Below are 22416 nucleotides of genomic sequence, written 5' to 3'. Positions count from 1 at the left end.
CATGGTACCATAGTCTGTCAGATTTTTTTAGATGTGCAGTTTGGCAGCAGAAACAAATTAGCAAAGTTAGGAAGTGATGGAGGGGGTTGTAGGGGATTCATGGCAAATTAAACAAACTTAAACAGAAAGAATTTGAGAAGCACACAAAAGGAAACGTCAGGCAAAGCAATTACAACAAGCCCCTTGATCTGGATGAAGAAAATATTTAAAACAAAAGAAGAAGAAAACATCTGCCTACATACCTTTTTCTCTGTTCGTCCTCTCAGGAGGTTAGCTTAGCCTAGAATTAGCCCTGGCCTGGTTAGTATGCATTCTAGCCTGGACCGACCCCTTTTCTGAGCCCTATCATCTCCACCTTCTTTCTAACGCTGCGTTCCAGGCAACCTGTAAATCAAAAACTTCCCAGTTGAAATCTACGAGTTCCAGACCTTTTAGTATTCCAGGCAAATTATCACTTTGGTTTGAGCACAAGGAGTTCAAACCAACATTACAGACATTTTAAGCATAAATCTTAATCTTTTCAATCACCAAAAGGAGCTTGCAACTTGCTTATTTGAATGAAATGGAAGAGGGAAAATGCAAATAAGGTAACAAAAGCTTATATTTGTATTTTACGGTATTTTTCGTTACTTTGACATGTATTTTGTATTGATTAATGCACTGAAAACTAGCTAACACCAGAGCGGCTGCCAATGATGTTTTAACATAAACAGATGAGTAAGTGACGTGATGTCACAAGTCTTAACTCGGAGTACATTGATCTGGTACGAGGTCACAGGTTGGAAGTCACGAGTTTGACTGCTGTTCCAGTTCACTTTCATGAGTTACAGGTTAGAAAAACACGAGTTAAGGAGGCCTGGAACACAACATAGCATCTTACTTCTGGCTCTTACAGCCCAAATACACCAGATGCATGTTAAGTCCAGCACCTTTCAGGACTGAGGGGTTCCCTCGCTTCCCACTCCATTGATGAGCCTCGCTTTGTTAATGTCCGGCTGTAAAACCTCAAACCTGTCCACTCCTGGCCTGGCTTTGCTCATTATGTCAGTTTGTTGTTGTTGTCAAGCTAAATACAATCTGGTTTTGGTGCGCTTTGTTTTATTTTGAAAGTCTCTGGCTATTTTAAGCTAGTTTCCATGCACAACGTCCTGGTAAGCTGAATATGCTCTACGGTGAATTTGCCACTATTCAGCAAAAATAGAATTGTTGTGTATCTGCTGCGACCTGCTGGAGCAGGGATGCAGCTGGACCAAAACAGAACAGATCCAGTGTCAGTTGGCACATTGACTTGTGTGGAAACCTCTCAGATCCGGTGAAGTGACGTTTCTCTTTTTGGAGTGCTTTATGTAGCTGGAGCAACTGTAATAGGGTGGGATGTATCTTTCATGTTCAGACTTGAAGAGCTAAGTAGAAGGTATCAGTAGAGGTAGAAGTGGGTTTGGTTTCTTCACTGAATGTCATCCTTACTGAAAGCACGAGTACCTCTTTCATTTAAATACAAAACATCCCCACACTGAGTATCGATTACTTCCCTGCTCGCTAAAAGAGAGGGGCTAGTGGATAATTGCTACGGTAATGAAGACATTAGCTGATTCCTAATTCAAGGTGGTATCCCTCAAAGGATTCAGCCTTTGTAGCCAGCTCAAGCTGTTCCCACCTTAACATTTGTGTAACAAAGCACCATACTTGTTGCCTCTCAGTCAAGTTTTTCTTTAACATTCGTATTGCTTTCTCTTCTAACCAGTTTGACTCAGATACTGTTTATTTAACAGTATATCATGCGACATGTGGGTCTGCATTCTTATTTTAATTAGTGCAACAATCATGGTTTAGCGCAGGCTTGTGGGATGCATCAGGTGCGTACTTCTGGGCATAATTAAGTGCTGCTTTTGAAATAACGGCTTTTGAAGCACAGCTATGACGCACTCTTCAAATGAGCCTTTCTAAAGACACAGCCCAGGCAAAAATTTCACCTTGTTTAAGGCCTCCAGAAGTCTGCTATATTATTACATATTCAAAATCACCAATGCTAAATTTGATGGGGTTTTAATCTGCCTTCGGTGTTTTTCATTTTTGCCGTATGGAAGTAATTTTGCTTGTGTTGTACATTTAATAATATGTTTCATCTGCACACCTGGAGCGCTATAACCTCGTTTTTCTGCAGCAACATTATTTTAGAGTTTTGTTCTTAAACCTCCAGCACCTGTCACAAACAACCCAGCCCAACAATAGCGCCTCATAATCACAGCTCCTTGGCGCTGCTTTTGTTAAAGGGAACTCTTCTTTCACTGCCTGGCTCCAAACATGTGAGAGCAGTGTCCTAATTCTGGATGTTGTGAGATGGTGAGGCTCTGTGGTGATTTAGATCAAGGTCTAGACTACAGATGTCTGTGTAAATCTGAAGAGGTCTCAGCGGAGTGAGCCTCGATTGGATTAATTACGGGTAATTACTCTCTTCGAGCACTGCAAACAGAGGGTCCATCCTCAACAATTACTTTTATCTTGTATATCATGTCACAGTGGACAGATAAAGGGTGCTCTTATCAGGGCGCACTGTCGGCTTTTTTTAAGTTTTACTGTGGATCCTCTTTACAACAACTGTAGTTTTCTTTGCTCCTGGCACATCATTTCACTTTCAATTAATAAATTGGATCTCTAAAAGCTTTTTGAGCTGCTGGCAGATCATTTTAATTTTGATTTAACATATCGAATAAGCTCTCTATCTCACTGCACCAGTCCTGACCAAACGAGGGTGCAGAAAAGAGAAAGGAGACGAGGATTTATCAAACAGTGACCAATCCTTCATTCTTCTTTTAGGACATTACCTTGGCTTTCTTCAAGGACTCTTTCAAGAGCAAGGTTTTTTATCGTTTCCTGCCAAGGTCCAAAGAGGAAAAGCCTTGTCAAGATATTGTCATGACAGAGAACCTGTGTGCACACTTTGTCCAAAATCACCTGACAGTGCTTCTTTCATGATTTCTTCCAAAGCACTGTCTCTCTGTCAGACAGACAGCAGAGGCTCTTTGAAGGAAATATATTATGAATCTTTTGACTGTGAGCTCATTATTTTTGTTGCTCTAAAACTCCAACATTCCATTTTTTAAAACTATTAAAACTAAGCCACAGTCAGTTTTAACAAGATCTTCAAATAAGACCCCTCATTTGGGGGAAATTTTTATTTTTTTGCCAATGAAATATTATTCAATCAATAGTAAATCTTGATTTAATTGAAAGTAAAGCTTCTCCAGTTTTTTGATGTAGAAAATTTAGAGCAGCAACATTTGAACATTACATTTAACTAGAAAAGCCCTCAAAGAGCGCAGACCTCCACCAAGCATATTGTGACTGTCACCAACACTTTAGTCCTACTTTAATGTTATACTCCCTTTCAGCAGACTGTCTGCTACAATTTGGTGTTAGTTGCAGGTTTGTATCATAATTTGTTTCCTGACAGTGTTGAAAATTATGATGACCCAGTACATATTTCATATTCTAGATCTCAGTGTCCAGAATATTGCCAGGATCTGGATCGTACTTTTACATCTGTCAGAAATTATGGTGACCTTGTCTTGTATTGTTTTGCAAAGCAATCCAACCAATTATCGTGGAGTTATATACACATATGGTGTAAACGTCCCTATCTCACAATGATAAAGAATTCTTTAAGAAAAATCCTTGATCCAGAGGGTGATCCAGATTACCTCCAAAATGTAATCACTTTTTCCTTATCCCATTTTGAACATTTCCTGAAAAAATTCATCAAAATACCTTTGTTACTTTTTGAGTTATGTTGTTCATAGACAAACAAACAGGCAAGCTACTCCAAAAACATAACCTCCTTGCCGGAGGTAATTAACAACAATGACACTATATGAAATTTAAAATTTGATATTGTGTTGAACTATACATGCATCACGTCTCGATATAAAGCCAGCACCAATTTCATCTTTAACTGCATCGACATCCTTCTTGCACTTGCGACTAACCTCAAGTTTTTGACCCCTACATTTATTAATTTAACTATATATATATCAACAAAAAGCCAAAACTGGAAGATAATAGAGTTTTTAGTTCTGTGTGGATGGATTCATTTAACTGCCAACAAGCTGGCCTATTATACACGTTTAACAAGTGGCAAGAAATTAGCAAACAAAAAAAAACGATGAGTTGAGCAAGATTATCAATATATTACATCAAATTCAAGTATTCTTTTTGTAGTTTTAGAATTTAATTAATTTAAATAGATTATTGTTTAGATACTTATTTCATATATTATAACTATGTATAGAATTTATACACTGTATTGTCTTTATTGTCAGGGTTGAGTAGATTTTGTGGATCCAGAAAGACTTGACTCCAGGTGAAATGAGGCATAGTAACTCCTTGAACAGTAAAGGTTGCAGACCCCTTGGACACTTTGTGTAGCAAATGTACAATTCCTCTGGTAGAAATTCTTCAGATTTTTCAAATGTCTTGTATTGTTTTGCAAAGCTATCCGACCATTGATCATGGAGTTATATACACATGTGATGAAAACAGCCCTATCTCACAATGATAAAGAACCCTCAAAAAAAGATCCAGACGGTGATCCAGATCACCTTCAAAATTAAATCCCTTCTTCCTTATCCCTTTTTGAACATCTCCTGAAAATGTCATCAAGATCAGTTTGTTACTTTTTGAGTGATGTTGTTCACAGACAGACTAACAGGCAAGCTCTCCCAAAAACATAACCTCCTTGGTGGAGGTAATAATTATGACTGATTCCGCTAAATTATCTCAATCTTTTCGAGTGTCTTGTTATATTTTGATCCCTTTGCTGCTGTCTTTCTACAGCTTTAATCATCCTCATTCCAGCATATTAAATACACACAGACATTTCTATTAAGTGGTTAAGCCATCATGTGTTGTGTCACACATTAACACACTATGACAGCTGTAACACATTTTTTACAGTTTAACTGTGATTACAAAGCCAACATATCATATAGCAACAAGAGCAGTTTCCTCTTATGGATGCAGGTTAGATAAAGATGAATAAAAAATCTGTATCTCAAAAAGTTGAAATACAAAAGAATATACAGCATGGTTAAGCTGTGATACTGTTTTGCCTTTCCCCTTATTTTCTTGTTGTTGTACCAGGAAAAAGGCAAAAACCTCCTCCCAGTAGGTAACTCCAGCTGAAATTGATTCATAGCATGAGTACAGATTTTAATAGCTCACCCAGTCTTGGCAAAGTTGGTCCAGTAAGTCATGACTACGGCACTCAGCATCACGTCGTTCTTGGAGAAGTTACAGTTGAACAGATCAGTGGGTCCCACCATGGGTACACCAAACACATAGGGCACCTACACACACAAAGTCACACACAGAGGCACACACACACACACACACAGACAAACTTTAGGATGGCTTACTGTCAGCGCTAACAGATTACATTCATTCTCCTGACAGAAACCCGAACCATAACTGAATTATGTCAAACTCTAACCTCATCCCAGCAAAGACAGAAATCACCTCATGTGTCACTGCAGTGAACCTAAACTCAGGTCACTAAATTCATCTTCATTCTGACACTTTACCCCCAGTAATCTGGACTGAAATCCACCCCCGCAAATAGCAGCTACAAATGCATGCACACACTCCCACGTGAAGGAAGCTGAACACAGAGCAGGGAGGTCTGCCCGAAGAGATAAAATGATTCCACTTATTAAGCAATTTGATTAAATTATTATAAAGCAGACGTCAAGGTTAATCCAAACCCAGAGCTCCTGATTCATTCGATAAATATCTCTGAAATCTTTGAAGTATTAGTCTTCTCCATTTCCGCCTCAGTCTTTACAGTTTAGAATTTAAAAAGGATTTACTAAATTTCATCCTTTGACTCTCCTTGGTATGAAATATGATGTCTCATGCAGCAATTATCAAAAATACCTTTGACTATGAGTGTAAAGCCGCACATCAGGACACCTGCAGCTTACCTCGTCACCGTGAGCAGAGTCAGCCCAGGGCGGCGTGGCATCACTCTGACAGTGGTGGTAGAAGGAGTAGAAGTAGGTGGGGGATCCATACTGAGCGTGGAGGTCAGCGGTGGCGATGGCTGGAGCCACCCATTGGTGGTCTGTGAATAATGCCACCAGGGTCTTTCTCCGTGTTTCAGCGTTGTCACGGTCAGCCCAATCGGTGTACATGAACCTTGAGAGTGGACATGAAGAAATCACTTTCACAATCCTTGAGGATTAAAGCAACAGTTTCAGTTTGTGCATGTATTCAAACATCCATTAAACATTCTAGGGAATAATCTCTGAGTTGAAAAGCCAGATACCACTCTCATATCTGTGATCTGAAACTCCCAGCTGCAGAGTCTCACCATAAAGCCATTATACAACAACCACATGCAAAATATATTAGGAGCAACAACTTGTACTTTTGCTGGGTGTGTTTCGCTATGACTATTTCATGGTGAGTCTCTGCTGCTGCTCATTGTGATGACAAAAATCAAGCATGTCACAGCCCGAGGGCAAGAAATAGTCCAGCACATAATCCGTCTATTCAACCACAACAGGTCAATTTCACACTTTAATTTAGCGACTAAAATAAGGAATGATGTCTAAATAAGCTTTAGAAGTGCTGGGAGGATGGTTTTGTTACCTTTTAGACATCAGCCGGTACTGCTAGGCTAAGATTAGCAAACCAGCTCCTGACTGAGGCGTCTTGTTCAACAAACAGACATGAAAGTGGTTCATTATTATTTATTTACATGTGCTGTCAACAGGAATGTTCGAGATAATTCAGACATTCTTGGTCGGGGGAAAGAGCTGTTAGTGTTCGAGGTTTAAGAGGTCTGTTAGGTAAGTGTAATAGCAATAATCCAATCCAGGAATCCTGGCATTAGTTCCAGAATTTTGTTGAAATAATTTCTCAATTTTATATCAACAGTTTTTTATACTAAGACAGACATTAATTCAATCCTACATGCATATATGAACTCTAACCCCATTTTATGTCTGAGGCTGAAAATCAGACATTAAAGAAGGGGTATACTGATTTTTTGTTTTGTTTATACTGTCCCTCTGGTACCTCACAGTAGCTTTACATAATTTACAGCTATGGAAAAAAGGTATTTTCCTCACTCTGGTGTTTTAGAAAACCCTTATTCCAGCCTCTGTCTGAATTTTTTTCATTTAATCTACTGTCCCTTTAAGCCTCCCTGCTTCACCAGCCCCCTTCCCTCTGATTGGCCAACCTTTTGGAGGCCTGCCTAGGTTCCAAACATGACATGAACCAGTTAGGAGATCCTTATGCGGTGACTTCTCTTGTTATTTCAGCGAATATCATGGTGCTCTTGTGCTATTTTTAGAACCGACTGGTTGGGGTGGTTTACAGTTTCAGGGATATAACAAACGAGTCTGTAGCAGTTTGAAAATCTTCACACATTAAGTATGAACATCCATTACTGTTACTTTATATCCATCTTTAAAACACTGGAAAACATAATACCCCCTCTTTAAACCAGCCAGCTAAAGGGGAAGTCCTCTCACCAGAGTATCCAACATATATTACCCTATAGGACAGCTAGCTACACCAGAGACCCTAAACTACTGTCCATCGCCCACAGAGGTGGGGACATCATGACATGAGAAACATCAAGTCCAGACATGGATCAGGATCCCAGAATCACTCACCTTATGCTCTCTCTCAGCGTGTCTCTGCCCTCTGGGTATCCATACAAGCTATCCACAAAGTCTGACACAGCAAAGTCAAAGTCTTCAGCCGTGACACCGTCCTCTGAGTCCACGATGCCCTCCACAAACTTCACGCCCTCGCCCTGGTTAACCCCCAGCATCACGTCATAATTCAGAAACTCTCCCTGCTCCATCAGAATCTGGGGGTCATCAGGTATGACATCGCCATCAATCACCGGGGCGAAAGCCGTGTGATATTTGGCCGGTGTTACGTTCTGCTCCACGAGTTCCCGGTAACTCCGGCCCTGGAGGCAGGCGACGAGCTGGGTGCTGTCATCTATGCCGCAGCCCACCCTCTCACCAAGCTGCCGGGCATACTTGCTGGGCTGGTAGTTCACAGCCCAGCTGGCTAAAGCGCTGCCGCTCTGTATGATGGCTCTGTGGAAGAGGTCTGAAAAACACATCAAAACAACATGAATTCATATAAGAGTGTAAAATCACTCAGATACTCCAAGACTTCAACATGTATACATTCATGAATGCACGTGTACCCACACCCTGAGGCATGAATTCACAACCAAACCACTGCACACTTAGGGTAACACCAAACATGTGCAAAGATAAACAGATGCAGAGCAAGTATTCCAACAGAAACAAAACACCAAACTCCCTGACATGCATTATTCACACAAAGATGGGTCATGGTGAGAGCACAAGGCGAAGAAGGCAGGGGTTAAAAGTTCTGAATTATGTAGCCCACAGCAACACGAGTCAGAGCCAGGCTGGTTTATTCAGAGGATTCAAAGATTTATTCATGCAGTTTTATCATAAATGAAGGCTGTAGCTATCAGTCCAGGAGAGATTCATGACCCTTAACAACAAAACACTCACCTATACAAGCCAGAAAAGGTGCCCCATCGCTTATCAGCTCTTTCAAACATCATGTAAAATATAATTTGCCTTAAATATGACTTTTTCTCCCAAAGCTTTTGCTGATAACCTCATCATTATCTTTCCTTAATGACAAGTCATTTCACCCAGCCAAGAAATAACCAATTTCCACTTCGATTTTTAACTAAGCAGAAAATATACGTGAGCGATTAGTGGGCTCAAGAGGAATGCAGTTTTGTAAATAAGCACGATTCAAAAAATGACATCTATGACTCTGGCAAACACTGCTGATCTTTTGGGTCCTGCATGTTTAGGTTTAGTTTCTGGTTAATGCAGCACTGACACATTTAACTCCACTGGTGGTCTGTTGTTAAATATTCAACAACAGCAATAAAAACAACAATGATAATAATATTTTTATTATTATTATCATTAATAATATTATTAATGCTTTTGTTGTTGTTGTTGTTGTTGTTGTTGTTGTTGTTGTTGTTGTTGTTGTTGTTGTTGTTGTTGTTGCTGTTGCTGTTGTTGTCATGTTATTATCAGATTTGAACCATCAAGAATTTTTCATTTAGCTTTCCGAGAATATTTTTAACCAGGCTACAACCTCAGAAGTTCAATTTGGAAGTAAAAAAAAAATTTTTTTTTTAAAAACTGTTGTTCCTCTCATGACCACTTGAGGCTTCAACAGACGATTAGGGCCATGTTAATACCGAAAAAAAGTCAATTTACAAGATTATTCCCATAAATTTATGAGAATTAGCCTCTGATGTAAAAATATGAGACAATGCTGAAGTGCTACAATCTGCTGTTTCCTGAGTGTCCACTTGGGGCTGACTCTGAAAACACCTGAAGTCACAAACACACCAAGCCAAAAAAAAAAGCAGTTTTCAGAAATTAACCTATTCACAGCCTAGTTTTAAAAAGTCTCCTGTCTGAATTGTTCATTTTACTTTTGGCACAAACTGCACGGGGGATGATTTTTTTTTTTTATTGACTCTGAAGTTTAGAGGATAGTTAGATCGCAAAGTTCGCCCAATCAGAGGCACAGCTCAGCTCATGTGACTGATGGTTGCCCTATAGTTGTACTTAAAGCTCCCACTATTTCCAGTGTGGCCGGATAGTGGATTTGCTTTACAAGTCTGTTTCAGAAACAGACAGGTGACATCAGGGAGACTATTGATTATACAGTCAGATTATACTATGAGAAGATCTAAGAAACGTAGTCTGAAAAACGTGAGATCAAATGTGTAAAATGATTTTGATGACCCTACACCTCTCCTGGGAAAAGTTATTAAATATTTCTGTATTATATTTATCAGTGCTGCAATTTGCAGATGCTTCATTTGAACAAGCGCCGCCTCTACATAGACTTTTTTTTTGATCTTAACGTGGCCCTAAACCTCCATTATATGAATGAGGCTTACTTCAAAGGTCAAAAAACTTCTCCCTGCCACCTTTTAAAACAGAGTTACACATGTTTGAGCCTGGTGCACTGTTCCTCTTTTCTATGATGACTACAGGAGGGTGAGTGTTCGTTCTTTTAGTACATCTTTTATAGTTATTTTCAGGCTATTTATGCACAAATTTGCACAGTTGGGGGGCGTTTGGGTTGACTGACAAGTGTAGCTGTTAGCCCACCTCAGCTCCACTTTTTTCTCTGTGGTTGGTTTGACTGAAAGTTTGTGAGTTCAGCCCTTTCACTATGACAACCACTAATGCAGGGCTTCATAATGCCTCTTCAGAAACCAATGGGTGCTGTCGCTGAGAAAACATCCACGCATTATCCAGCGTGATTCATGGAGTAAGTGAAAATGAAACAAAGATCCTGAACAGCATCTTAACACCCAGCTCTAACAGAGAAGGAAGGTGCCAGACTGTATCCCTGCCTGTACTCACAGTGCCTTTCAAGGCCCTACAATTCTTCCCACATTTGTGTTACATAATTCAGAGCGAACAAAAACCCACCAAGGTGAGCAGGGTACACGGTTCTTCCTTACCCTCCGAGTAATGAGACAAAGTGAGCAGGCTGACGCAGGAAGCTCCAGCCCCGGACCCAAACACCGTGACCCTGTTCGGGTCTCCTCCGAAGGCTGCGATGTTCTCCTTCACCCAGCGCAGAGCCTGGATCTGATCCAGCAGGCCGTAGTTCCCTTTTGCTGCCTGGTCGCCTGTACTTAGAAATCCTACGGAGAGAGGAATAAAGAGATGTTGATGTAACGTACTGCAGAACATGGAGTACTTTGGTTGAAGGACTTGATCAGGGCTTGATTGCTTTGTTGAGAGTTTAGCAAATGATTGAAAAATATCATGAGCTGTTCAGACTTTGTGTGAACAGATCCTCTTCATTGTACAACACAGAGAGAGACCTGCAACATGATACCCACTCTGTTAAATCAATTATGCATGAGGAGAAGAGAAAAGTCATGGAAAGCCTTCCCTTCAAAACCCACATAAATGGGATCAGATCAACAAACTAAGTCTGTATTAATGTCTGTTGATATCTACTCGAACACACACACACACACACTCTCATGTGTGCAGGTACAAACGCAGCTTTCCCTTATTCCCTTTTCTGCTGATGCTGTAAAGTAAACACAAAGGATCCTAATGGCTCACTCCACCACTGTATATCTCATTACTGCAGACGCTAATTTCTCTGAACCTCGCGTCGGCCCCAAGCACATAAGGCTATAATGAGCAACAGAAGAAAAGCTGTGAAAATAATACATTTCATCACTTATGTGCAATTTACCAGAAATTTCTCTCATGCAAAAAGGACATATTAAGAATGTTCCATTAATTCGATGGTTATTACATTAATTCAGTGGTTATTACGGTATTACCACGCTGACATAAATTCTGTATGATGTGCTTTTTAGTGAGATTTCAACATAAAAGCTTAAATTAATCTATTTCTCATTTAACATTTTATTATTTTTACAAAAAAATGCTATAACTTGCTTAAAGTCAAGTAAGATGCAAACGTGCAAAGCTGCTTTGCCAACACGGACTCACCTCAGACATCCAAGTTATGACCACAAAGATGAGGAGGAAGATGAAGGAGAAGTGTATGACACTGAGACTCTTGATGGTGGATTGATGGCACTGATGATGATGATGATGATGATGATGGGGCTGGTGGTTACAGTGGTGTTGGTGTTAACACAGGATGGAGGATGGAAATGACAAAAAAGAAACATGTAGAATCGTTTTTTATGAAGCTTCATTTAGTTTAACTTTACCTAAGAGCAATTTAACCTTCAAGATGTCGCCCTCCCAGCAGATGCATATTAATGCCTCCTTGTAAATTTAATGACAAATGGAGCAGCCAAGAGCTGCTAAAACGCAGAAACGACAGCTCCAGTCTAATAAACTCAAATCAGTGAGGTTTTTGTTGTTGTTGTTGTTTTGAATCTCTTAAAAAGTCTTCACATTTGTTTCCCTGAAAGAGATTTTTGGTCTAATTAAATCAGGACCTTGCAGTGGCCTTCCCTCTGGAAGAGAAACATCATATACAGTATTAACAAGCTTTGTGTGTACACATGTTTGACAAAATGTGCTTAAACTGCAAGGAGATAGAAATCCAACCAACCACGCTGAATAATTCAGAGAGGAGCAGCAGCCAAAGGTTGGAAGAATGCTTCATTTACCCAGCTCACTTGATAATAATCCTGTTTTCATGCTGAATCAACATACATTCACAAAACCTTCTTTAGCATTTGCTTCATACAATAAAGCAAATTAAAGTGATGATGAAACTCTTCTTAGAGCCTTTTTAAACAGCAAACAGGAAAAAAACACTTATGCAATGATTGATCTGTAATGCATGATTCATCGTGGCTGGATGAATAAACACAGGATGTCTCATAACAAATGATTGTCTGATATTGTGTAATTAAGTCTTTTAAAGGTAAGAATATAAGAAATACCAGCTGTAAGGTAGAGTCTACAGGATTTTCTGAAAAAACATTTTACAGGAATAATCCTGCTCAATCATCTCCTCTGTGCCTCTATACATGTGTGTCAGCGTCAGTGCCTGTGTCTGGCTCAACCCCCTCCTCTTCCTGTATGTTGATGTTTTGGTTGTTTTGAGATGTTTCTGGGCAGAGAGTAAGCATGATTAGCTTAGCCATTGTGTTGACGATCTCAAGTAAAAAAAGCTAATCAGAGTGGGTATGATATTGGACGTAGCACAGAGAACGAAAAACACAACCAAAGTCAAACGGAACGCCAAACAGATAAAACTTTTTCCTAAACAACGGTGAAGCTTGGCTTGACCTTCACTTGCTTTTGCAGCACAGAATGAAGAGTGACACAGGTTGGTAGGTTTAAGATACCTGTGATTAGCATGTGCTAAGATGCATGGCTCTTGAGTCTTTCACAGGTAGAATGGTGGTTGCTCGGCTAGAGAATGTGTTCACATAGTCACGGTCCGAGGCATTGGGTGTGTGCTGCCGCTGGCACTGAGCCAAGGAGGAGGAGCCCAGTTTGAATGTTGTGTTTACTAACATGAAACGAAAATTCCTGCAGACCCTTCCTTTAAAATTAGCATCATGTTTGTGTTTGTTGTGCCAAATGATAGTTTATCTGCTGCAGCATCTTCCTGCTTCCTGCTACCACTGAGATGCAGAGGTGAAATGAAAACTGATTCATTTTTTGAAGGCACATTTCATGTTAAAAATCCCTGTATGTCGAACTTTGTCAAAATATCATCTAAGTGCTTCAAATATGAGCTACCACCTCAGAGCGAAGCATGCAGGTGCAGCTACTCAGATTCATGATAGCGGGTATCAAAGCCATAAAAGTCAACAGGGCACTTTTTTGAAGTACACGGAACGCTACAGACCTAATACTCCAACTTTACTTTATTTTTGTGTTTTTAGTTTCTTTGAGCTTTCATTAGGTTCATATTCCTCTGTTAAAGGAGCCATAGAGGTGCTTTTCTTTGTTTCCCATGAATTCCAAAATATCTATCAGTGCGTAACCCTTAAAATCCCTAAACAGAAAAATTAATGCTGTGTTTTACTGAGTCTTTAAACCTCTCCTACCTCTCAGTCATAGTTTCAAACCACACTGTCAAAGGAGTGCGGCATTTTTTTTTCTTATAAACCTCAAAGTCAAGGTCATGAAGTACATTTGACTGCATTCGTTTCAATTCCAATCAGGACACAGTCAAGAACTGCTTTACATTGTCAATATGGACTTAATGCTTTTCAGTGTGAATAAGGAGAGTTGGAAATATGCAGTAGAACAGGAGATTACTTGTTTTTGACTGTTTAAATTCAGTGGTTAAACACAATTTGAAAAAATGAGTCACTTGGCAGCTGGAGGAGAAGCCCTGGAGAACAGGTACCCAAGTGTTTTCTGAGGCTCTGAGCTTAAAAGTGAAACTACTTTTTATGATCCTGGAATCTGAAGCTGAATGATCACCTGGCAATAGATGCAATCGAATCATCTGAGCATATTCGACACTTTGGTTTTTCACAGTTTGAAGGGAACTGAATTCAATGCCAGTGCCTCACTTATTGATGCCTTTTTATTTTCAATTTGATACAAGAACATAACTGCTGGCTTGTGGCCTTTTGAAGGTTATCTTTTGCATTTTGCTCTTATGAGCTGCATTTCTTGTGCTAATGTCTTGAAAATGTTTGAGGGGGCCTTTGAAAATAAACAGTTAATCATGCATTGAATCATCATGAGTCACACATTAGGAAAGCATTACTTATGTATATTATTTATAGTTATGTAAAGTGTGACCATTCATTATACATGATTTAAGCCACTAATGACATTCTTGCATCACATAGAATCAATAAGAAAACAGAGGACAAAGAACTCACTGCCATGATGCCTGAAGAGTGTCTTTCAACCCTCGTGTTCCTGCTCAATCTTGGTATTGTTTATAATTACAGCCACAGAAATGTAAAATGCACTGATTCTAACATTTTCTATTTATTCAGCCTGTGAGCTTTGCATGCGGGTCTAAAATTAGAAAAAACCTCTGGGAATCAGATTTTCCCCGTTCAGAGAGCAGTGAGTCAGAGAGTCATGGAGGTAAAAGGGATCAGATTTGAGTCAGTGCTAGCAGTGGAAAAAATTGGCTTCAGGGGGTTTATTTCCACTAGGGACACCCATACTGAACATGTTCTCACTCCTAAAAAAAAAAAAAAAAAAAAAAAGGGCTCTCTGAGTAAAAACACAAACAGTTTCCTGCATTTTATAGCTTGTTGAAAGATTTAAGCAGATGGTGAATGAGAAGCAACAAGGGCACTTGGATTTACACTTTAACAAAAGGCTTCTACTTAACCCTTTTTTTTTAAATATATAAATAGATTTGACTCAAAAACATGTTATTTTGAAATCCAAGTCATTATTTTACACAAGCTTTGATTATGAATTGTATAATACATCAGAAGGCTTGGGGAGTCACGGATTACATGTAATGTGTTATGTAATTAGGACCCAAAAAAACATAACTGTAATCTGTTTAAGTACAGAAAAACAATGTAATCTGATTAACAGTATATTTGCTAAAACAGGGATTATTTAGCAGGATTACACTTTAAAATCAAATAAGATGTACAAGAATGCAGCACATAACTACACTATACAACAGAACACCACAGCAAACCAACATGTGAAGCGACCGCTCACGTAGCCTTGAGCTGTATGTAAACATAACGTGAGCTAAGGTTGTTTTTTATTATGGCCACTGCTGGGCAAAAAAAGCCTCCACCGGGTAGAAACTGTGGCATCATTTTAAGTTTAAATCAGAAAAGGGGAACAACTTGAAAAAAAATCTACAGGTACGAAGACTAACTGCTAATGTTTGCTGAGCAGATGACACATCTTTTATACTCTCTAGTCTTTATGTGCATGTTTGGTATTGAAGTACTCCAAAAGTAACTAATAGTAATCAGGTATATCACTAAAATATTGTGATACTTAGAGAAAGTTACTGATTACATTTTTTAACAGGTGATTTGTAATTATACTGGATTAATTAAAGTAAAACCCTTTGCACACCAGACGCATATTTTTCACGTGAATATTTTTCATGTTATTTATGTTTTTCAAACCTACTGTTTTTCAATGCAAGCTTTCACACTAACAGCGTTCTTTTGCTGAGCAAAATTGCAGCTTTTATTTTTCCTGATCGAGGTCGATTTTCTAAAGTTTTGCTTGCGACGATTCCACATCCGACCTATCAAAACGCCTGTTGTTGACACGTTACCTGCCAAAACATTAAACATTGATGCTGTTTGTGTCCCAGCAACGTTTTTTACAACAAAAGAAATGAAACCTACAAAGATTATAAAGACATTATTTGGAGGAGAATAGCTGTGGAGATTGAATACGATGCCTTCAACTTTTTCACAATTTTGTGCTGTGTATTCTCATTGCCGTTGGTGTGCAAAGGCCTTAACCCTCCCAACCCTGTACACAGGCGTAGTGTCTGTAATAACCCCAACTTGTTTCTGGGTTTTGAAGAATTTGGCAGAACTTGTGAGTTGAATGTTTTTAAAAATAGGCTTGATGAACTGCAGTTTTTAACGCTTTCGCTTCAGCGTCATAGCTTAAGAATGAGATTGCTGCTTGGCTTTGACTCAGGTGTCTACAGCAGGTATGGCCGGTCTATAAACGTTCTCCTAGGGAACTTACACTTCCAACATATCTGTGTGATAACAGCATTATTTCAAGTTGGCTCAGCCCGCGACTGTTGAACTTTGAAAAAGAAGTTCAGAGCACAATTTTGGCTAAAGTGCAGAACTGTACAGCGCTTCCCAGTGTTCATTAGCATGCAAATGTATGAGCTAATTGAGGCAAATGACTGAGCACAGTTGTCTAAACTATGACAGTTAATGGTCATAAAAGTCTGTGTAATGAAAAAATATTGTGCTTCCTCTTTGTTGAAACGTTCTAATTGCCAAAATGTTGCAATTTTTCACAGTTTTGGACACCGCGTGCACAGAAAATTTAATCTTGTTTTCAAAACTGCCAAGAGCAAGGATCTGCATGGATATGAAGTCTGAGCAGAGTAACTTTATTGTACTCTGGCATTTTGTCAGCCTGCGTTTGTTACTTCAGTAATTTATTTGGCCTTGATGGGGATATTTTATGGTTCTGTGCAGTAGTGTGTAGTCATTTTTTCCCTTTTTGCTGAGTTGTCTGTGTTGTATCATCACAAAGGCATTCAAAGCTGAAATAAAAGAGTGTTACCTCGTGTTTTGTTTCAGATTTGGGTGCTCAGAACACTCTCAACCTGCTTTGTGCTTCATTAAGTGAAATAAAACAACATTTGTAGTAATTTGGCACAATATAAATTAAATTGACTTAAGTCTTGTTTTACAAATTGGAACGTGAAACCCGTGCCTCTTTACATCAGCATCTGAGGAGTGTTATCTTTGATTCACAGAAGCCTTCAGTGAGCTTCAGACAAACAACAGTCGGCACATTCAGCATGCAGTGACAGAAAAAACATTAGGGACATGACTGTGTGGAAATTAAAAGATGAAAAACGCACCGACGCTGTCATCCTGACAAGATGTCTAAACCCTTTTGGCAGCAGGGTTTTACCCAGTCTCAGAACAGCGTGTCCTCTTGGTACATGATGACTTATTCATTCATACAACAACTTCCAGAGCATGAATTAAAGGATTGGGCAAAGTGAAAGTCCACTGAGGTAACATATATTGTTTAATTCCATGTATGAGCTTCTTTTAATGATGCATCTGCAGTGATGAGGATATTTCTCACATGATTTTTAAATCTGATAAAGCAATAGAGAGGTGCGTAATAAATGCAGAGCTAAGATGATGAATCTTCAGCTAGGCACGACCCTATTTCTTATAGCTTTGAAAATATTTTCAGATGTAAAATAGTGATTGCACTTGCAGATTGCAAATCATAAAAGTCAGGACTCTTGGCATTGTCCAAAATCTGCACTCCTGGCTCACTCTCCTGCTGCTCTTCAGTTACAAGTGTTTGGGCTTCTCAAATAAAGAGCAGTGCATGACTAACAGGCATCAACCCAGGAGGGATCACACGCATGCATGCAGGATGAAAAATGATCTCTGAATGAAATATAGGGGATGCTTTCATGGTTTAAGAACATGGAGGGGGGTTATTTAAAATGCAGCTACAGCCGTAATAAAAGCCACATACACTCATATTATTACCATAAAGCACTGCGGTGTGGAGCAAATGAGATATAGATATAGGAGATCAGTTATTTTACCCAGCACTCCGAGGCGATAGTTGAGGGTTATGACAATGACGTTGCCGTAGCTTGCCAGCACGCTGCCATCCATCATGTTTCCTGTGCCTTCTGTGTAGGAGCCCCCGTGGACGTAGACCATCACTGGCCGCTGCCCCCCCTCCTCATGGATGTCTGCAGAGAAGGAGAGCATAGATAGATAGATGGCAAGAGCAGAAAAGCTCAAGAATGTGTCCAAGGTGAAAGAAATAAGCAGTTTTTTCCATCATCGTGCAAACTTTGACTATATTTGTTCAACCTCAGTGTCCATATGTGGACATTAAATTTCTGCCTCTCTGACCCATGATACATCATTTTTCAAAGCTTTGACCTGTGAGCCAAATTAAAGGACACTGCCCACATCTTTTTTATGTGACATCACAATATTACACTCGTTTTAGTGGGAAAAAATGTATTTAAGTATAATAACACTTCTAACAAACAACTTAGAGAGAACTCATAATGCAATAATCAAACTTCCTGTACAAAGACCAAGTTTAGATATACGTATTAGGTCAAACTTATCTCAAGAAGCAAGGTGAATCAAAAATTGCACACCAGACGAAAGCTCAGGTCATAAAAGGTTAAAAAATTCACTACTCTTTTGGCTTCGAACTCCTATTCAGAAAATAGTCCCCAACAATTTCTGCTTGTGTGTCTCTGTGTCTGCTAGACTAATTGTGCACCTATCCAGGTGTGTGTGTCTCAAACCCTTTATTCTCTCTACAAGTTCATTAGTAAAGAGCAGGAACAATTTTCTGCAGCCGTGCTCACATTTTCTTTGTCTAATTCCTCCTTCATTTCACAGCAGGTGGGTATAAAAAGGAGCATAGGAGTGCTCATGCTTCTTTTTGTGTGTGCCAGTGTGCGCATGTGTGAATATGTGCACAGTCACATGCATGTGCATGAACCAATATGTATGCATGAGAGAGCATTTGTCCTTCCCACTTTCCTCCACAAGTAAAGGAGCAACCCCCTCAGCGACTGACGCAGGTGTCTGCATATTAAGTTTTGTTTTGACCATGGGCGTGTAAAAGTGGGGGTGAGGTTGTTGGTCCAGGGGGTCCACCTTTCAAATGTAGCTTTGTTTGTTTATTCAACAAGGGGATGTGTGTGTGTGTGTGTGTGTGTGTGTGTGTGTGTGTGTGTGTGTGTGTGTGTGTGTGTGTGTGTGTGTGTGTGTGTGTGTGTGTGTGTGTGTGACCTAACTGGATGCATCTGTGTTTTAATCACATTTGACAGCCAAATTGCCCTCGAAATCACATTGCAGTCAACCAAATACCACTTTGCTGCCACTCTGATTTGACTTCACGCAATAAGAAACATGCAACTCTAATTCTCACCCTGCATGCACATTCCTGAACCCCAGGGAGTCAGCACACTCACCGTCCTCAGTGGGCACGTAGATATTGAGGTAGAGACAATCCTCGCTCTGGTGAGTGAGGTACGTGGCCGCTATATCCAGGTTTGCAGTGAGCCAGGATGGCATCATATCTCCCAACATGCTCCTCTCGTCCAGCGACTGGGGGCACACTGGAGCAAACTGCGTCACGTTCCGTATCCCCGGCCAGGGCAGAGGAGGCTCTGGCGGCTGGAAGCGCCGGTCCCCCGTGGGAGGCCGAGCGTAAGGTACTCCCAGGTACTGAATGACAGGCCCCAGGAGGTCTGAGGGCAGCGGGGTCAACATGCCTCGGATGCGGCCCTGCACCGTGGAGATGACAGGCACGGTCTGCTGCGCCCAGGAGGGGGTGGGAAGGAGGGAAAGGGAAAGGCAGAAGGAGAGGAGGAGGGATGGAAACCCCAAAGAGGGAGTTCTCCTGGTCCTCAGTGTGGACATAATGCTGCGTTCAGGGGTGGCTGGGAGATCAGGGATGCGAGGGGAGGAAAAGGGGAGTGGGGAAGGGTGAGGGTTACGGCTGTGTTGACCCTTCAGAGGTATCCAACAGTCACACACAGCTGCTGCTCAGTTTGGCCCATAGCACACACACACAACACACACACACAACACTACTCTGACTTTAAAAAAACAACCTATTCCTACTTGTGTGTGTCTGTGTTTGTGCGAGTGTGTGCGTGTTTAGTCCTGCGTGTGAGTCAGTGATTCTGTGCCTCTGAGTGTGTGGTGACTCAGTCAGCGAGTCCCTTGAATGTGTGTCCGTGTGTGTGTGTGTATGCATGTGTGGAAGTGTTTAAAGCCAGTGTGTATGTCCTGTACTGGCGATTTCAGCACGTGTGCGTGTATGTGTGTGTGTATGTGTGTATGTGTGTGTGTATGTGTGTGTGTGTGTGTGTGTGTTAGTCTCTCGTTATGTAAACAGTAGCATCACTGTTCCTCTGTCACTCTCTCCTTCCGGTCACCCCCATAACAAGCCCAGAGAGCCTCCTGGAAAAGAGGGAAAAGGAGGCAGAAAAGAGGAGATGGAAAGAGAAGCGGAGGGAGAGCCTTTAATTAGTCTTCATTAGAATAATCGCAGTGTAAGATAAATAAAATGTCACACACACAGTTACACACCACATCAGGAGAATAGGCTGTGCCACCTTGCTGCTGTTCACGTTAAAAATAGATATGAGAGCGATAGATAGGGCAAACGAGATGTTGTCTGCTCAGCTTAACTCTGTGTCAGACTGTCAGGGCTGCTGTGTCAGACACACACAAATGGCTTGAGTGTGTGTGCGTGCGTGTGTATGTGTGTGTATGTGTGTGTGTGTGCCCAGTACTAGCTGCAGACATATGTCACATCCCCACTACACAGTGTTTCACAGATCACAGGACCTGGTGAGGGTGGGTGGGGGTGGGGGTGTTTGAGAGTCACGTCACATGCTTAACTAAACCCTGGATACACCGTGAGGCTGCTGACCTGCATGTAGCATAAGGTGGGGAGCCTTACACTCACACACACTTAGTTCTTCTTTTTTTTTTTTACTACGTACTCATTTTGCCTCCTTTCTTCCAAAGATGACTTTCTTGAATTCTCCACATGCTCGCACACACTCCTTATATTTCTCTCCCCCGCACACACACACATACACACTCTCTCACACACAGCTGCTCCCCAGCCAACACCGCTATCTCTCTCTAAGGGCCTTAGGGCAGAATATTAACACACACAAACACGCGCGCGCGCAAAGAGGGCAACATTAATTTCTCACGGCTGCACGCGCACGCATCCAGAAGAACTCCTAACAGCCCACGGTGAGGAATAAAAGTGTTGAATTGATCAGTACTATCGCTCCTCCCATGTTAGACTGTAGTGGTGTTCGCTGTCCAAGGTGCTAGTTAACATTCCAGTGGTGATCACACACACGCTGATGAATAACACTCCATTTATCAAGGCAAACCCGCCTGCCAGCCCTCCCCTTTTGTATTTTCATACTGACGGAACAAGATAAAAGCTGCTCTGTGTGCTGATTAAAGGACGAAAAAAAGAAAAAGCTAAAAAATCGGAATAAGTGTAGAAAGAAAAACCGCTTGCTTGTGAGTTAGAATACCCTGTCTGAAGCTGACTACGGCAAAAACACACACACACATACACACACACTTCAATGCAAAGCCCCAACCTGCAACCCCGCTGCAGTAGAAACAAAAATCTCCTAATGACAAATTGTAGGATGTTGAGTCTTCAGCCTACCGTACCCTGCCAGGGCGAGAGGGACGAAACCCCGCGGACCATGTTCCCCGTTCCTCCGCAATATTCGCCTCGTGTTTTCGCTGCTGCAGCTTATCCGACGTGCCCGGGATGGGATATTGGGAGATATTCCTCTGCTGCTGCTGCTGCTGCTGCCTCTGCTGCTGCTCCTGCTGCTGGTGGCGTTGGCACGTCTCCTGGGTGAGAACAACCCCAAAAAAGAAACAAGAGGAAAACAAACAAAGCCTCAAGCCTTCAGTCCGAGGAAAGGTGGAAGAGTAAAATAAGAGGGGGGAAAAATGACGCTCTGGATGAAGTAGAAATGTGTTCCTCCAAGGAATGCAAGGCCCAGGACGTTCAAATAATCAATCTCCCTCTCTCCCTCTCCTCCTTTCTTTCTCCTCCCTCCCCCATCTCTCTCACAGCCCCGCTCCCTGTGTCTCTTTCTCTCCCTTTCTCTCCCTAGATGCGATTGGACAGTGTGGCAGGCAGCATCCACTGATCCAATGATACGCACCTAGCTCATGTGAGGAAGTGCAGACTGGAGGGAAGAAAAGATGGGGAATGGAGGAGAGGAAAAAGGACCGACCTGTGCAGGGGACACACACACACACACACACACACACACACACACACACACACACACACACACACACACACACACACACACACACACACACAAGCACACAGGAACAGGAACAGTGCATAAACACAAACAGCTCCGCACATTTTTGCACACCTGTTAAATCTTCCATTGCACTTTAAAACAAAAGAAGAAGCAAAATCCAATAAAGCATGTAAAGAAAACACACTCGCACAAACCTGTAGCGAACACACACCTCACACACTCACGCTTACACCCACCCCCACACATTAACTAATGGTGCTGGGGTAGCAGTGACCTCTTCAGGACCAGAACAGGAGATTTGTTGCCATTCTTCAGCTCCGCCTGCAA

General features: G+C 41.1%; 1 protein-coding gene across 2 annotated transcripts in view; it reads right to left on the bottom strand.

Moving 5' to 3' along the window:
* Positions 1-21914, bottom strand: part of LOC141808212 (neuroligin-4, X-linked-like) — a 31361-nt gene extending 9447 nt beyond the window's left edge. Inside the window, exons 1-7 of one of the 2 annotated variants that reach the window (XM_074694654.1) lie at positions 21465-21914; positions 19222-20218; positions 17818-17970; positions 10577-10762; positions 7683-8133; positions 5979-6192; positions 5221-5345 (exon numbers count right to left, since the gene is read on the bottom strand). In XM_074694654.1, the coding sequence (XP_074550755.1) occupies positions 5221-5345; positions 5979-6192; positions 7683-8133; positions 10577-10762; positions 17818-17970; positions 19222-19672 (1580 nt within the window). In that variant the 5' untranslated portion in view covers positions 19673-20218; positions 21465-21914. The remainder of the gene's footprint in view (positions 1-5220; positions 5346-5978; positions 6193-7682; positions 8134-10576; positions 10763-17817; positions 17971-19221; positions 20219-21464) is intronic. The other variant, XM_074694653.1, reaches the window with a different exon arrangement.
* Between the last annotated feature and the right edge of the window lie 502 nt (positions 21915-22416).

Source organism: Halichoeres trimaculatus, unplaced genomic scaffold (assembly GCF_033239565.1).
Source record: "Halichoeres trimaculatus isolate MK-OKI-2021-1 unplaced genomic scaffold, fHalTri1.1 fHalTri1_scaffold_19, whole genome shotgun sequence".
NCBI classification, from domain to species: Eukaryota; Metazoa; Chordata; class Actinopteri; order Labriformes; family Labridae; genus Halichoeres; species Halichoeres trimaculatus.
Note: the sequence above shows the minus strand (reverse complement) of the source record. Positions and strands in the feature narration are given on the sequence as shown.